General features: G+C 47.5%; 1 protein-coding gene across 13 annotated transcripts in view; it reads right to left on the minus strand.

Moving 5' to 3' along the window:
- The window catches only part of LOC133760110 (myomegalin-like), a 228,226-nt gene that overhangs the window by 18,930 nt on the left and 192,099 nt on the right, over window positions 1–17,197 (minus strand). For 4 of the 13 annotated variants that reach the window (XM_062192079.1, XM_062192080.1, XM_062192077.1 and 1 more), the window contains exons 21-29: window positions 16,617–16,809; window positions 15,636–15,755; window positions 14,709–15,234; window positions 10,345–10,580; window positions 9,268–9,319; window positions 7,656–7,879; window positions 6,908–7,060; window positions 4,813–4,995; window positions 977–1,228 (exon numbers count right to left, since the gene is read on the minus strand). In XM_062192079.1, coding sequence (XP_062048063.1) covers window positions 977–1,228; window positions 4,813–4,995; window positions 6,908–7,060; window positions 7,656–7,879; window positions 9,268–9,319; window positions 10,345–10,580; window positions 14,709–15,234; window positions 15,636–15,755; window positions 16,617–16,809 — 1,939 coding nt within the window. The remainder of the gene's footprint in view (window positions 1–976; window positions 1,229–4,812; window positions 4,996–6,907; window positions 7,061–7,655; window positions 7,880–9,267; window positions 9,320–10,344; window positions 10,581–14,708; window positions 15,235–15,635; window positions 15,756–16,616; window positions 16,810–17,197) is intronic. The other 9 variants (XM_062192085.1, XM_062192088.1, XM_062192078.1 and 6 more) reach the window with 4 other exon arrangements.

Raw genomic sequence — 17,197 nt, forward strand, 5'->3', positions numbered from 1 at the left:
TCACTAAGGAAATCCCGTGGGCCTTCTACCACACAGTTGTGTGGTATGTGAGAGGAAGTGCTACACATTTTAGAAAAATAACTAAAGGCTCTGGATAGGGTCTACCTAGCACCTGGAAAGGCGTGGTCACCTCCTGGGTGTGACTTTGAGGATGAAAGGAAGGCCTCACTCAATCTTTCTCCTAATACTATCTTTTTTACTGATACATGACTGAACATTCTTTAGCAAAGGACAAAGCCCTTCCTCCCACCCTTAGATGGAAGGCTTAAGGTAAAAGTACATGACCTTCAACTCATCCGATGTGGGTCGTGGCTGACACTGAATGCTTCACTCACATCAGTTATAACAAGGTAGGAACAAAGGACAGCTTACATGGATCTATGGATCTGAGGTAGATCAGAGGAAAAAGGAGCACCCCTCGTAAAGAACAAGGATACAGAAAAGCAGGATGCTAAATGACACATCCCATCAACCGCATCAGTTTGCTTGGGCTCAGTCTTTTTGCAAAAATTACAATTGTCTTTCTGTTGCAAGTGAGTTGTACCTCAGCATTCACCTGCCTAGCCATACCTGTCCACTTGGTATCATTGGGTTTGTGTGCAGCACATAGGTGTGAGATGGAAGAGCTGTTTCCCTTTCTATAACAACTCCTGACTGCTGGAAGACAGTCCTGTGAATGTCTGTGCCTAGAAGTCTGGAAAAGTCTGAGAGTGGTCAGGGGACAGAGGGAGAAGTGACACAAACATAAGAACACAGGGGGCAGTCCCTGATTTCCCCTGTCCTTGTAGAGCACTCAGACCCAGGGCAGGGAGAATGGAGGATGCACTTAGAACGGATCCAACATGCATGCAAGCCCTTTCCTTTTATACCCACTCTGTGAGCCAGGGACTGGAAGGACAATGAAAAAAACCTGCCCCAGTAGGAAAGTAGTAGACTCAGAATGAGATTTCAAAGGCTGGCCCCCTTCGTGCTTTACCTGTGGGTTTGGAGTGAAGCTGGGACACAGAAGAGCCTGAGGACAGGTCTCCAGATACACTCCCTTTCTGAGGTCTCATCATGTCCCACTGGCCACTGCTGTCCAGGTACCCAGGCTCCAGGATTCTGCCCAGATCTACGGTGCCCCTTGCGGGAGACTGGGGCTGAGCAGGGCTGATATAGTGGGAAGAGTTGGCGTCCAGATGGTTGCTTGGCAATGTAGCTCTGGGGGTAGGAGGGACAGTGCTGACACCTGGGAAGAAAGATACATGAATAAGACACAGGGAAGGCTCAGCAGTGACACATGTAATGCCTAGGAATGGAGACTAACCAGGGGTGCGTGGGATGTCACAGATCCTAGTCCAACACGGGAGGCATTTGAGATGAACACACATAACCTAGAGACTATGACATTTACCATTCATTTTTCCTAGCATGAGATACAAACAGGTAGCAGATGAACCAAGTATCTGAAAGTCGCCAGAGTGCACAAAGGAAAAGTCCAGCGGCCCACTCCTACTTCTACTGGAATTCCCTGTAACAGTCCAGGACAATTCCAGAAGTAGGACTCACTCCCAGAGTTAGGGCTCATGTGATGGGACGCAGGATGGAGCATGGTGAGAGCATCCTGTGCACAGGAGTACTTGTTTGCCTGGAGGTACTTGCCTTCCCCAGAAGCCAACCCGTCAATCTTCCCATTTCTCCTTTGGGGTTTTCAGAGGAGAAAACAGACATGAAATCCAGTTGGAAGTGGTGACCCTGACTCCTCCAGACTGAAGAACTGTTTGCTGAGGCTGGGGAAGTTTCTACATAAGGTAACTGAGGGCTGGATCCTGTCCTCCAAAGAGCTTCCAAATGCCATCAGTCTTGTCCAAAGCATCACTGAACGTTATCCCAAGGAGGGAGGTGAGACCCTTCAATACACTAGCTGATTGTCATCGATCCTATGAAATCACAGGCTTTTCCCTTGGTCCCAATAATCTCTGCCTCTATGTAGAAAGGGGAGAGGGAAACAGAGGTGGATAGGACCCGGATGCAGGAAAAAAATTAGAAATCTGCTTCTTCCAAGGATCATCAACAAGGGCTGCGGATTAGACATGCAGCTCCCCTTAGGCAAACCAAATTTCTCAGAAGCGTAATTGCCAATTTTTATCCCCATATATAACTGGTTCTCAAATTTGGCCACATACTGGAATCAATGTGAGAAATATGCTGATACTGGGGCCCCCATAAAGTTGGCCTCAATGGGTATGAGATACCTCTTGAGCATTGGATGGCTTAGAATTCACTCCAGGTGATTCTGATAGGCAGTAAAGTTTGAGAAGTATTCTCATGGGTCACTCCTTCCCCAATTTATAAAATGCTAGATTCTTATTAGGATCACTGGGAGTTAAAGAGGAACTGAAACTTCCAGCACCTAAATTTTAGTAGGAATCCAATAGACATGGTTTTCTACCCTCTTTCACACCTTGTTCAATGTCACCCCAGCACAAGACAAAGGCTAACACTAGTGGTTGTAGACAGCTTACTGTTTAACCAAGGTCATGGGAGAGTCCCAGTCTGTTGGTAGCAATGATTAGTGTTCCCATGTTCCAGTCTCCCCTGGCCCCTCAGTCCAGAGCACAAGTCCTCAATGGTGCAAAGTAATCATAAAGGTATGAACAAGGAGGGATCAGTCCCACCATAACCTGAGAAGCTGCCATGCACCACGGTCCACAAGGAAAATTTATTCACATGAAACAGTAAGCATTGGTAAGTGATGGTCCCTTGGAGAGGACTTGGCCTTTAAATGGGGAAAGGAAGGCGCCATAACCTTCGTCACAAAGGCTGGGACCATCCACACTCGTGTTAATGGCCTCATGCTAGCTATGACTCCAGTTCAACCCACAGTCACAGACTCATGCAAAGTACTCTCCTTCATCTTTCCCTTTGGACAGAAACAAGTTAACAAACACAGGAAGATAAAGAAAAATGATATTAGGTAAAGAAATGGAAGGGGGCTGGCGCTGTAGCACAGCAGGTAAAGCCACCAACTATGGTTCTGGCATCCTATTTGGGTGCCAGTTCGAGCCCCGGCTGCTCCACTTCCAATCCAGCTCTCTGCTATGGCCTGGGAAAGCAGTGGAGGATGGCTCAAGTTATTGGTCCCCTGCACCCATATGGGAGACCTGGAAGAGTCTCCTGGTTCATGGCTTCAGATCAGCTCAGCTCTGGCCATTGCAGCCAACTGGGGAGTGAGCCAGTGGATGGAAGACCTCTCTCTCTTTCTGCCTCTCCTTCTCTCTCTTGTGTAACTCTGGTTTTCAAATAAGTAAATAAATCTTTAAAAAATAAATAAATAAAAAGAAATGGAAGCTAAAGACTCTCTTAATTAGGACACGTGTTACCCATCAATTGTTGGTGCCAGTAATACTAAAGTAATGAGTTTTAGATCAGAAACACCAGCACCTCCCACTGGTCTCTAAAGGGAGAGAAAAGATTGTTGCAGTCTCCAGTTTTGTTCACTTCCACACCCTGAGCATGATAGTGAAAAGTCCACCCTAAATAGAAAGGGTATAACAGAGACATGGAACCTGGAGCAGAAGACTGGGTTCCAGCCCACACCACCCACTTACTAGCAGCATTGAATGAGTGACTCCACTTCTCTCAGCCTTGGTGGCCTGCACCAGCTCTATCTATTGCACAGGAGTTTGGGAAGGTTCAAATAAGACCCAGACCATGTGGGCAGGTAAACCCAACACAGCTCCACCTGTGCAAAGCTGATAAACAGAAGAGTTTGTCCCTTAGATTTCACTGCTTACTGAATGGACAAACTCTATTGAAAATGGTCTTGGTCTAGCTAGTTCTGGAAATCAAACTAGAAACAGAATATACAGAGTATCCATTTTCAGAATCTACAAAAGCAATAGGCTCGGCCAAATGACATTTAAGGCTTCAGGCTGTCGTCTTGGGGCACAAAAAAATCTTGCCATCAATCTCCAGCTCACTCGAGCTTCTTTTATAGACACAAAATATAGTTTTAAGCTTATTTCACACTGATTTTGCAAAGCACCACTGGAGAACAAATTCATCATATGAGGCTTCCCTCCCCCCCAAACTTGAAGAGGTCACACACACAAAAAAAATATGATGAGACGATATCCTCAAAATATAACAAATCCTCTCCTAAAAGATTATTGGACAGTCTCTGGATTACATGACTGAATAAAATCAACTATGTTTGGCAGTCAGAGGACACAATTCTCAATCAGACATCCCATCCTAGGGATGTGGTACTAGCTGCCCAGGAGCCATCTGTCCTGGGGCAGGAATGAACCTTGTACAATAGGCAAAGGGGCTCTGTCATGTCCACTTCTCATTCCCTCTGCCACCACCCTTTTTGCCCCAAATCAATGATTCAGGAACTGAACTTGATTGAAAGTATTCTGTAGCAGCAGGACATGATAGCCACACAAGGAAGCCCACTCAAACGTGGCCATCATTCTCATGGCCACGCCATCCTGCGTGGCATGAAGTCCATTTTGCACCCCACCAGGAAGCACTTCATCAGTCTGTTAGGGATTCAGCATCCTTGTGGTACCCAACACTGTCAACAGTGGGTAAGCCCCAGGTCTAGAGCCTCAGAACATATGCACCCTCTAACTGATGAGACACACATGCCAAAGACCACAGTCAACGCATTTCCCAAACAGCAAGCAGAGCTCTCCCTCCACCTTCCATTTGCAGCGCGCACCCCTGGGTTGTGTTTTTAACTCTGCCGTCAAGCCAAAGCCATGCAGAGCAGCACAGTGTGGGGCTGCCACTCGCAAGCACACAAACGCAGCAGGAAGTGCTCACTTTCTCCCAACTGCTTCTGCAGCATCTGCAACTCCTGTTGAGCCTCAGCCAAGGAGACCACCGGCGTCTCACAGCAGCCGAGGGGAGGGCCCAGGGGGCTGAAAGGCAGGAAGCTGGATGGAGCTGAGGGCAATGGTGCCTGGGGGAGGCTAACCAGCTTGGGCATGGAGTTAAAACGAAAGCCTGGAAACAGAGAGTTAGGGAGGAAAGAGATACTCCATTAGAGAGAAGGCAAGAGAAGGGAGAAGATAAAAGACGGAGAAGGTGAAACCATTCCCTGAGCAGATGTCACCTTGGGGGGTGGCTGTAACTGAACGTGGTACAGACTGAGACAGCCAACACAGATCACTGCTGCCGGATAGGCTGGCCTGGCTGGCCCTTCCCTCTTCCCCCAGACAGGGCTGTCCTCACACATGTTCTGTGTTCATCTAGAAGGCAAGGGGGCCTGACTGAGCCACACCCCAGCAGGTCAGGATGGCCGAGCCTGAGTGCTCTCAAGGGTACCTGGGGTGCTGCTCCCAGATGGACCCGTCCTTGTCCCCGGGACAAGATTCCCCCTGCATCTAGAGCTCCTCCTCTGGAAGCATCAGTGCCCATCCTGAGAAGGGCAGTAGTGGACACAGGCTGTGGGAGAACGTGCTAGTACATGCAGTTCAGGACCCTGAATGAAAGGAAACCTCCGAATCCCAACTCAGTGTGCATATTCACCAAATGAAAAATAGAGGCCTCGGTGGCATGGCTTAGCCACCATGACCGGGCATTCTAATCATTTAGGAAAAATTCTTCATTAGGCCTTAATACAGAACTACCGAATTTTAAACTCTGGGAATAAACTTGGAAAATTTGCAGGTGATCTTTATGCAGCCCATCTCCAGACAGGTCTTCAGGAACCCTGGGAAGTTCCAATATTTACATCTGTCTCCTCTTTCCTACAAACAGTGCCAGGGGATGTTGCACACGGAGGGAGCAGAGATCAAGACTGAGCTGTGGGATGTCTAATGTAGGAATCAGTGCTTCCATTCTCAATCACAGCCCTGGTGCCTTGATGCTGACACCATGCCAGGCCCCTGAGTCACCAGGTGACAGCCCAGGCACCCTTGGGGAAGCAATTTGGATTTTAAATCCCTTCACTTTGCTCTGCTTAGACCCAAAGCAGGTAAGCCGGGGTCCACAGCTCTGGAAAAACAGCTTTTCCCTGTGATCTCCCGGTCCACTCTGGCCCCAGAAACATTGAGCCTGGGCTCAGGAAGAGTCGGAACACTGCCTCTTCATTAATATCTTTTTGCTGAACTGTCCTCAGGAGAGATGTGGGTGGCAGAAGAAAGCACCGTGCTTTCTGTGAGCGCCTCAGCCTGAGTTAGCTCTCAACTCAAACCACAGTGAAGACAGCTGGTCAGGCATAGCAGGAGATGAGAGGAGAAGACGACAAGGTTTGCTGTTTCCCTGCCATCCCTGGTGCGGGGCTGTGTGTGAACAGTGCAGCCCTGGCAGCTAAGCTGAGGCAAGAAATGAAATGCACCCTTCTAGCTAACCCCTGGATATGCACCAGGTACAAATCAAGGAGCATCATCGCATTCGCCAGTCCAGGAATGGTAGTGCCTTGGGAACACAGCCTCGTCCGGGGACGCTGGAGGCTCCCGCTGAAGCCTCCCTCTTCAGAGAGCTGAAGAGGCTCTCTGCGGGTGAAATGGGGAACGGGAGTAGGAGATCAGCAGGTGTGCACTTCCGTGAGTCCCCAGCTGTTTTAGTTCTGGGAGAAGCATTTTTCCTTTTTAGTCCCCAGGGTAAGATCAGAGAAAAGAGTGAAACTTTATTTTTAAGTGTTTAGCCGACTATTGGCCAAACCTGGTATGCAGATCAATCCCTTCTGTAGATTACACATTTCCTAAAACATGTAAACAAAATCAAAAGTTTAAAATATTTAAAACTAAAATATTTAAGACAAACAAAACAAATTGGTGAATGAGGATGGTCTCTTATTTTTGTCTTGGAGTTGATGCGAATGAGACCCTAAAAGGCCCAAGCCTTGTCCCTGGGAGAATAAAAGTGCTGAGGAAGAAGAGACAAAGCTACTGCTCAACTGGCTATTGCATACCTGGCTGGGCCTGGCTGGTCTCCTTTGGGGGGCTCTGGGGAGTTGTCAAGCTGATTGGGTTGCTGCTGGATTCGGCCTTAACCCCCTGAGATGCACTGGTTGCTGATGGCTTAGAAGACAATGCAGCAGAATGACTCGAATGATGGATGGAATCTATAAAACCCATGAATGAAAAAAAAAAAAATTTGATGTTCTAGAAAGAACTGGCAGCCTGGCCTTATATTTCACCAAGAGTACCAGGGTTAGCGTCTGGATCCCAGGGAAAGCACCAAGCACAGGCACTGTTAGTAGCCTTCATTTTCTTGCTTGAAGGTGGCTCCTTTAGCGAGGTAAACTACCTTAGGGTTGAGAGTTGGGCCCCAAACCCTGAAATCATGAAAATGATACCTCCAAATACATCAGGCAAGAATGGCCACCTCTGTGGATACCCACAGATACTCCGAGGAGCAAGGAGCAGGATCATTGCAAGAGAGATGATGGCCCTTCTTAAAGAAGGAGTTCCATCAATGGAATGTCTGCAGATTTCTCCTGCTTCCCACTACAGCTCACTTTGGTTCCAATAGGGCAACAGAGTCACTTGGAGGACAGGAGCAGACCAAAGATCCTGACCCACTGCAGCCTGTGCCTGGCACATGGCCCCAGAGCCACGTTCAGCCTGATACACACCAAGGTGGATCTATAAGGCCTGGTTCCCAAGGTCTTCCCTCAGCCTAGATTAAGGTGATGGCATTCTGAACATTGAGGCTACCTGAGTGGCTGGGTGAAGCTTTCTTCTCTTCATAATGTGTATACTCGCTGGCTATGTCCATGTCAGAACAGGCTTCCAGCTCATCAGACAGGAAGGAGGTGCTGCTGGGAGAACGGTGGGAGTCAGACAAGCCATGGCTGCTGGGGGGCGAGAGGGACCGGGCATCCAGCTTGGCCTGCAGGACTTCAATCACTTTCTCCTTCTCCTGTAGCTCCCTGGTGAGCCTGGTGGGGAGAGGGAAGGCAACAGGTGAAACCAAGGTCCTGACTAAAAACCATGGGAAAACCCTCATGAGCCAAGAGGGCCCCTCCCACAGAGAATAATCTAAATAACTTATTTCCAACTAGGGGTGAAGAGTAGATGGGTGTGCACGGCGAGACAACAGTAGCTACCCAGTGCACTGGCCACATGATGTGTCATTCTACATGCCATCTCCAAGGCACTGCTGTGTGAAGTATATGCCCAGAACAGTTGGCCTCTGAGACCTCTCTGTTCTCCTCTCCAGTAAGACAAGTGCAAAAATTTGAAAGTGGGAGTTGAGAAATGCAGAGCAATTTGATACAGTCACAGCATCCAAGAGCATAAGTGGAATCATCGAGTTGATTGGACCGTGTGATGGATTAGAAATAAAACAGAAGCCACACAACTTGTGTTCACTACTGATATTTCGAGAAGCACTAAGGTACTAAGGTCTAAGGTACAATCATGACACGAAGAGCTGAAACTACTGGTTACAACTGACCCTGAAACTACTGGTTACAACTGAGTCCTTATTTTCCTGAGCATTCTATGTAGTGACTCATTGAGCTGGTTCCTGGGGCACTGTACCCTCCCAAGAATCTGCTAGGTGCCTTTCTCTAAGTACTCTCATATAATTCTTTACTCCCCAAGGAAATAGGGTGACTATTAAACCAGCCATTGATCCAACTCAAGAAAGGTGACTTTGCAAAAGGCTCACCTTGGTTATTAGACACACTGGGGACAGCTGGGAAGACCCCCAGGGGTGCAGAAGACTTGAAATCTAGTTAGTTCACTTTTACTTATCTTTTAAAAGATTTATTTAATTTATGTATTTGAAAGGCAGAGTGACAGGGAGACATACACACACAGAGAGAGAGAGAAAGAAATCTTCTATCCTCTGGTTCACTTCCCAAACTCCCCCCTCCCCACAACAGCCAGGATTGGGCTAGGCCAAGGTCAGGAGTTCAGAACTCCATTAGAGTCTCCTATGTGGGTGGACAGGGACATAAGTACTTAGACATCATTTACTGCCTTCCCGGGTACATTAGTTGGAAGCTACAATAGGAACAGAGGTGCAAGGACTCAAACCAGCACTCTGATATGCGATGTGGTTGTTCCAAGTGGTGGCCTAACCCACTTTTAGGTCACACTGCATTTAGATTACTAAACCTGAAGAATTAGTGTGTCAATGGGTCTAAATCAAGTTACAATAAAGACTTTGGGTTAAAACAATCACAACGTGTTCAATGCATGTGGCTTGTACTCAGTACACTTGTCATTTTCCTTATTTCCCCTGGTTTGTAGGTTGAAGCCACCCTGGACCCGTTAGGCCTGGGTCCTGATCTCTTTCCCAGGCTCTGTCTTGAGTTACCTGAGGGCCAGCGGCTCAAGTGCAGCTTGTTCTTTCTCAGTTTTATGATCCTCTGCAAACCAACAGAAAGAAGCAATGAGAACTTACACGGGTCTCACTTCACACATCCCAAACCCAGAGCCTGTTTGGACACCGAAGTGGTCACTCCAGGTGTGCACCCAGGACGACTATTCTGAGGCCTCACCTTGTGTGTTCAGAGCAGTGGGCCAGCAAGCTCCCCTGAGCTGCCCAGGCCCACCTCCCCTGACCTGGCTGTCACCGTCAGGCTTCCCCTGCCCTGAATCACAGCAGAAAGGTACAATGGCTTTTGTCCCATTGATCATGAGGCCCTGGCCCCTGACCCCCGGAACACTCCAGCCTCCGTGTCCAGGCACAGACTGGCTCTCAGTAGCACAGCAGTGTGCCCCTTCACAGCTTTCATATGGACCTTGATCTTGTCTCCAAGGAGGTGCCAGACCTTCCTGTCCCAACACTGCCCCTGCCACCAGTAGATGGGCTGCTTGGTCCCCAAGTATGAGCTTGCTGTACTCCCTCAGGTGCTCCCAGGAAATTCTAAGTAAAGGGCTTGGATAATCACCAACATAGCCTTAACAGCTGCATCCAGCACCTTAACTATCTCCAAAACTGCAGGGATCTTTCTCCACATCTGAAGCACAAGCACATGTAATACCATGCGATAAATGAGGAAACAGAGACACTGAAAGAAGCCACGAGCCCGAAGCAAGCCGATGGCAGCATCCAGGCTAGAGCTCGGGTTTTGCAACTCCAGGCTGTGCACACTGAAACACGGTCTGTTGTCTCATCTTCCTTTCCCCCATTAGAAACGAATGACGGCTGCCTCCTGTCCCAAAGGCCACACTCCGTGAGTGAGGAAGTCTCACTAGCTGTAAATATGGCAGCTCCAGCCATGCATGTTCTTCCCAGCCTCCCCGCTGGCCAGTCCTGATCCTGTAATAACACCCTGACATGAAGTGGAAACAGGATGCAGACTGAAAATCTGCAGAAGAGCTATGTTGATCAGCTGGGCCCAGGGCCGTGGGGGTGACCAAGAACATTCAAAGTCCATGGACAACTTACTGGTGCTGAGTTTGCTGGTGAGCCTCTCAGTCAGCTGGCCTCCCTGGGCGAGTTGCTCCCTGAAGCTCTGCCCCAGGTAGTAGTCAATGTCATTGCTTCTCAGGAGGTCCTCAAAAGATTTTACTGTATCTTTTGCATGCTGGGTGAGAAGATAACAAATACCTCTCCCTTCTCTAACTTTTTGCCGGAGATAAGATAATTCTCGGGCCTGATCCTGAATCAGGGAATCATATTTCCTAAAGCAGAAAAGCAAAAAAGAGATTAAGATGCATCATAATACCAGATTTTAAGACATACTACAAGGTACTGGCATAGAAACAGACATGCAGAGCAATGGAACAGAATAGAACCCCCCCCCCAAAAAAAAAAAATCCACATTCCTACTATCAACTTATCTTTAACAAAGGTACTGAAAAAAACATTCTCTGGAAATGAGTCTCTTCAATTAATAAAATGTGTTGGGAAAGTTGGATTTCTACATGTAGAAGATTGCAACAAGACCCCTTCCTTATACCTTCTATAAAAATCAACCCAGAATGGATCAAGGAACTGAACTTAAGACCTGAAACTGTGAAACAACTATAATAAAGCATAGGGGAAATATTGTAAGACACCAGCATAGGCATTAACATTTTATATAAGACTCAAAAAGCACAGCCAAAAAAAGTAAATATAGACAAACAGGATTACATCAAGCTAGGAAGATTCTTCACACAGAAAAAGAAACAATCAACAGACTGAACAGACAACCAACAGAATAAGAGAGAATATTAGTAAATTATGCATCAGATAAAAGATTGATATTCAAGGCGGGCACCGTGGCTTAACAGGCTAATCCTCTGCCTTGCGGTGACGGCACACCGGGTTCTAGTCCCGGTTGGGGTGCCGGATTCTATCCCAGTTGCCCCTCTTCCAGGCCAGCTCTCTGCTATGGCCCGGGAGTGCAGTGGAGGATGGCCCAAGTCCTTGGGTTCTGCACCCCATGGGAGACCAGGATAAGCATCTGGCTCCTGGCTTCGGATCAGCACGATGCGCCGGCCACAGCAGCCATTGGAGGGTGAACCAACGGCAAAGGAAGACCTTTCTCTCTGTCTCTCTCTCACTATCCACTCTGCCTGTCAAAAAAATAAAAATAAAAAATAAAATTTTTAAAAAAAGATTGATATTCAGAATATACATTGAGCTGAAGAAATTCAACAAAACAAACAATCCAGGGAAGAAATAGGCAAAGGATATAAATAGACATTTTTCAAAAGACGAAATACAAGTGGCCAACAAACACATAAAAACACAGCATCACTAGCCATCAGGGACAAGCAAATAAAAACCACAGTGAAGCACCATTTCGTTCCAGTTAGAACAGCTACTAACAAAAAGTCGAAAAATAACAAATGCTCATGAGGATATAGAGAAAAGAAAACTCTTTACACTGTTTGTGGGAATGCAAATTAGTACAGCCAATATGGGAAACAGTATGGAGAATCTTCATAAAACTAAAAATAGGCCCAGCTGTCCCACTTCTGGTTACTTATGCAGAGGAAATGAAGTCAGCATATGAAAGCATAGGCCTGAACTCCCTGTTTATAGCAGCCAAACTCACAACAGCAAAAATATGGAATCAACCCAGATGCACATCAGTGGATGGCCGGATAAAGAGAGTGTGGTATGTGTGTGTATGTGCGTGTGTGTGTGGTGGTGGGTATACATACACACATAGTGGAATACTACTGAGCCATAAAAAAGAATGAATCCTGGCATTTGCAACAAAATAGATGGAACTAGAGATCATTATGATAAGTGAAGTAAATACAACATGGGAATCAAACACCATAGGTTTTCTTTCATATGTGGACGTTAATACATATGTGTGTATACACATATATATACATACACATAGCATACAAATGTGGATGCCATATTATTTGGCATATAGGTATTTATAAAATTTGTCACCACTGAATTATAACGGTTACATAATAATATACTTTTCTATCTCAACTTTATGATATTTTTCATGAATCCCACATTATATTAATATATCCATTCCTGGGGGCCCAGTGCTGTGGCTCACTCGGTTAATCCTCTGCCTGCGGTGCCGGCATCCCATATGGGCACTGGGTTCTAACCCCGGTTGCTCCTCTTCCAGGCCAGCTCTCTGCTGTGGCCCAGGAAAGCAGTGGAGGATGCCCCAAGTGCTTGGGCCCCTGCACCTGCATGGGAGACCAGGAGGAAGCACCTGGCTCTTGGCTTTGGATCGGCTCAGCGCTGCCCTTAGCAGCCATTTGGGGAGTGGACCAATGGAAGGAAGACCTTTCTGTCTGTCTCTCTCTCACTGTCTAACTCTATCTGTCAAATTATATATATATATATATATATATATATATATATATATCTCCATTCCTTCTCTCAGGAAAAATAGTACATATGTGTATATACATAATACTTACATATGAAGTGAACATGGCAAAAAGTTAAAAATTATTCAGTCTCTGAGTGCTCATTGAATTCATCTTTATATTTTCCTAAATTTGAAATATTTTTAAAGAAAACATTTTTTAAAGAAAAAAGGGAAAGAGTGAGTGGTAAGTTACGGAGATTTTGTAGAGATTTCTGTGAGAATATCTCTAAGAAACTCTTCCAGCTAAAGTTATCAGAAGTATTTAAGAGTAAATTCTGGGACTGGCACTGTGGCATAGCGAGTAAACTCTCGCCTTCAGCACCAGCATCCCATATAGGTGCTGATTGAAGTCACGGCTGCTCCACTTCTGATCCAGCTCCCTGTTAATGTACCTGGAACACAGCAGTAGAAGATGACCCAAGTCCTTGGGCCCCTGCACCCACATCGGAAACCTGGAAGAAGCTCCTGGCTCCTGCTTCAGATCGGCTCAGCTCCCACCAATATGGCCATTTGGAGAGTGAGTCAGCAGATGAAGCTTGCTCTCTCTCTCTCTCCCTCTCTCTCTCTCTGTGTGTGTATGTGTGTGTGTGTAACTCTGCCTTTCAAATAAATAGACAAATCTCAAAAAAAAAAAAAAAAACCCAGGCTTTAAAAACAAAAAAGAGTAAATTCTGCTCTGGAAAACTACAGTATCAAAGAAAAAAACAGCTACTGCTCCTGTCCTTCAACTGTTTTTATGCGCTAGTCAAATGTCCCAATATATGTCAGTCCAATGTCCAAAAACAAATCATAAGTTCAGTGAGGCAGACAGTGCCATATTTTACATCCTGTACAGCAGATCCCCAGTAAACACTTAGAAACACTTCACCCTAAATACACATGGGACCTGCCACGTCTTCTACTCTACACACCCTGCGATGGCTGGATTTCTTGTATACGACGATACTGCACCCATTACACAGCTCCCATCCCACGTCCTCTGCAATACAGCTTTCTCTCCTCTCAGCAGCTAGAGGGTATTCATCCCCTTACATCTGAGCAATCCCGGTGACCACTTACACCAAGATAACAGAGTGAAAGAAACACGGAGTCAAGTCCAGGAGTGGTTCTTAACCAGCCTGGCAACTTGCACTTCCTGCCTTAGAAGCCACTGCCCAGTGGAAATGAAAGTACCTGAGACCCCCACGCTAGAAGCTGAAGTCAGGCAGAGAGGCCCTGGAAGACAGGAGCTTCATGGAGAAAGAGAGAGGCCAAGGAGCACAGAGTCAGCACACAGGTGCCTAAAGAAGCGGTGACCACCCTGTCAGGCCTTTCAGCTGGCTCCACCTAACAGCAGCCCCATGCGGGACCCAGCTGAGCCAAGTCGACCCGCGGAGATGACGGCTCGTCATCCAGAGTCATCAAGTTTTCAGGAGGCTTTTTCTTAGCAATGGATGACCAGGACATGCCAAGATGAATGTCTACCCAGTGTTTTTCAATGCAAAGCATCAACACCAATAATAACGATGGCAAATAGGGTTGAAAGATTAAGATATATTAGGCACTATTCTAAGCACTTGTATTAATTCTTTTAAACCTAATAACCACCCTCCCTCTGAGGTGTATTCTTTTATTATCTTCATTTAATAGGTAAGGAAATGGGCTGAGGTAGGATGGGTGGGTTGCACAAGGTAGTAAATGGCAGAGCCGGGATTTGAACCCAGGTTCTCCAACTTGGCTCTTCCTACTGTGCTGTATTACCCATACTGTCACTTTTCTACTAAATGCCTGCGGGGACATTCCAGAGACCTGGCAGCTCCCAGCCTGCTGTTCGTCTATCTGTCCTTTCCAGAGCCCTACGTCTACCACGGCAGCAAGTGCCCGCACGACTGCCTACATATGTTCTCTCTTTTACCTGCCTGGGCTTCTCTACTGCCAGCACAAACTCCCAGTCAATCGAGGATGGGCCCAACACTGCCCTCCTTACCCAGGCCACGAAGCTGATCTCAGTTCCTCGGCCAGTTTCCCTTCCAGTCCGGTTTTCGGGAGCTGGGCCTCCAGCTGGGAGACTCTCTGGATAAGGCACTCCAGATCCTTCTTGGCCTGAAGCCCTGGCGGGTAGAAGGCCCCCGTGCCATCCGACAGCCAGCCCTCATCCTCATCAGTGACACTACGAGGAGAGCACCCCTCGAGGGTGCCGACAGCCCTCAGCTTCCGGGGTCTCTCCAGACTCGATGAGTAATCGCTCGTGACCGACAGGGACCGCACCCGGCTCTTGAGGTTTTGGATGACCTTGTTGGCATTCTGCAGCTGGGCTTTCAGATCCTTGATGTCCTTTTGCAGGGCCGAGATGTCTTCTGATTTCCCGTATGCCTGGAACTCTTGTTTCCTGAGTTGGCTCTCCGAGGGCTTCTTCCCGGGGGTGCTGGCCAGGGCCGGGCCCAGGCGTCCCTGCCCGGAGCACAGCCCCTCCCTGAGGGCCATTCCCTTGAGGCTGTCATGCTCCTCACACTCTGGAAAAGGACAAAGACACCTTCCTGAAGAGAAGCTCCATGTTCTGCAGTGACCGCTCCCTGTGAGGGGAGGCGGGTTTGGCTATGAGGACAATAGTCACTCGAGCAAAAGCTGAGACAGAACCTTCTTCAGCCGGGTTATTCTGAACCTCCCGACAGCCCTGCAAGTTAGGAACGGTCACTTTCTAGGTTACTCACTATGTAAACCTGCACTCAGAGAAAGGTAAACGAACGTATTCCAGATCATTCCAGCTAGCACATGGCGGAGCCTGAATTCAAATCCTCCCATGTCCTGTGTCTCCCTCAGTCACAACACCCTCTTCCCCTTCTACTTCTCAGGAGGGGTATTGGCAGGAGCACCCAAATGTGAGGGAAGGTGGACCCCACACCTGCACTCTTACCAGGACTTGTGGTCTCCTCCCGCTCGGCCTCGTTCTCGCTCCGCCCACAGGTCTCATAGCCCAGGTCCTGGAGGTCCACCTGGACCTGCTTGCTGTCTTGCTTCACCAGGGATTCACCTGCTTGGGAAGAGACTAATGAGTGTTTCGGAATATAAATGCACCCCCTCAACCTCAGTGCCTTTAGGGGTTGGGAGATCAAATCCAGAGTGGGATAGATGCTTTATTCAGACTCAGGTGAGAGCAGAGAACACCTACTTCATGCAGCCTGCCTTTCAAATAACATTGGTTCAGTTACATCTGTAAGTCAGGTGTTGCATGTATGGTCCCTGAAGCCCCCATGGAACCAGCAAGTGCTTTATGTCCAGGGGCTCAGTAATTACTTGAACAGAACTTTACTAATTTAGAGCCCTAGGCATCCAGACCTGCATTGTCCAATAAGACAGTCACTGGCCACATGTACCTCACATATAGTCTACATGACTATTTTATGTTAAATTCATCACAATTAAATAAAACTTGAAATTTCCCTGTTGCACTAGCCATGTTTCATGTAGTCAGTGGCTACATGTGATGTACATATGAAACATTCCCATCCACTGCAGGAAGTTCTGGGCTGTGCTGATGCTAGACCAACAATGATGGTATATTTTTGGAAAGTCTGACATGGTACAAAGACAAGCAGAGGAAAAACCATTAACTAGGTTGACAGAAGTACAGCAGTGTATTGGGCACGCCACAAAGCAGCAAACCTAGACGGTCAGCCCATTTCTTGCCTATCCTCTCACTGCAAACTCGAAACCTTACTTGCTCTGTTTATTCCTTTCTACCATCTACTAATGAAAGTAAAAGGTCCACTTCCACAACTCCAGGAAGATGGTCGGGATTAAATTTGTTTTCAGGTTGGGAAAGAAAAGTCAAGAAACCTGTAGCTGCCCGAGAAGAAGACAGACACTGTGGTGACCGTGAACTTGCAAGACTTACTGAATATGACTCTGTATTTCTCCAGCTGGTTCGCCTGGGCAAACACAGTGGCTTCTGAGATCAGCAGCTTCTCTTGGAGATCTTGGTAGCGTTGTTTGCATTGTGCCAGCTGGGAGCGTAGGTGCTTGGTGGACCCCGGGAGGCTAAATTCTGACTGAGGCACAGGGTCCCACGCCTGGGACTGGTTATCCAGCTGTGAAAGGGGCCAACACAGGGATCAGGGCAGTGCAAGCTCATCCCACACCCAGGAGCAGACACTTCAGCCTCTGACCCCTGTGGACTCAATGCGTGTGTCTGTCACAGCACTTCTCATGCCATCTGGCAGTTTCTTATTTTCCAGACAGAACTCCTGGAGAACTCGGGTTTGCTTTATTCATCTCTGTAACTACAGCACCTAGCACAGCACCATTCAAATCTGGACAGGAGACCTCAGTAAACAAATGCCATCTCCTTGCTTTCCTTCCGCAGGGGCCATCTCAGAACCCTCTGTATTCTTCATTTTACTAAGTCCTCAGCGAAGCTGCTTCCCTTAAAGGGACCCCAACAACCCTGCTGAGACCCAGGAACTGTGTGAGCTGTGG

Source organism: Lepus europaeus, chromosome 5, assembly GCF_033115175.1.
Source record: "Lepus europaeus isolate LE1 chromosome 5, mLepTim1.pri, whole genome shotgun sequence".
NCBI lineage: Eukaryota > Metazoa > Chordata > Mammalia > Lagomorpha > Leporidae > Lepus > Lepus europaeus.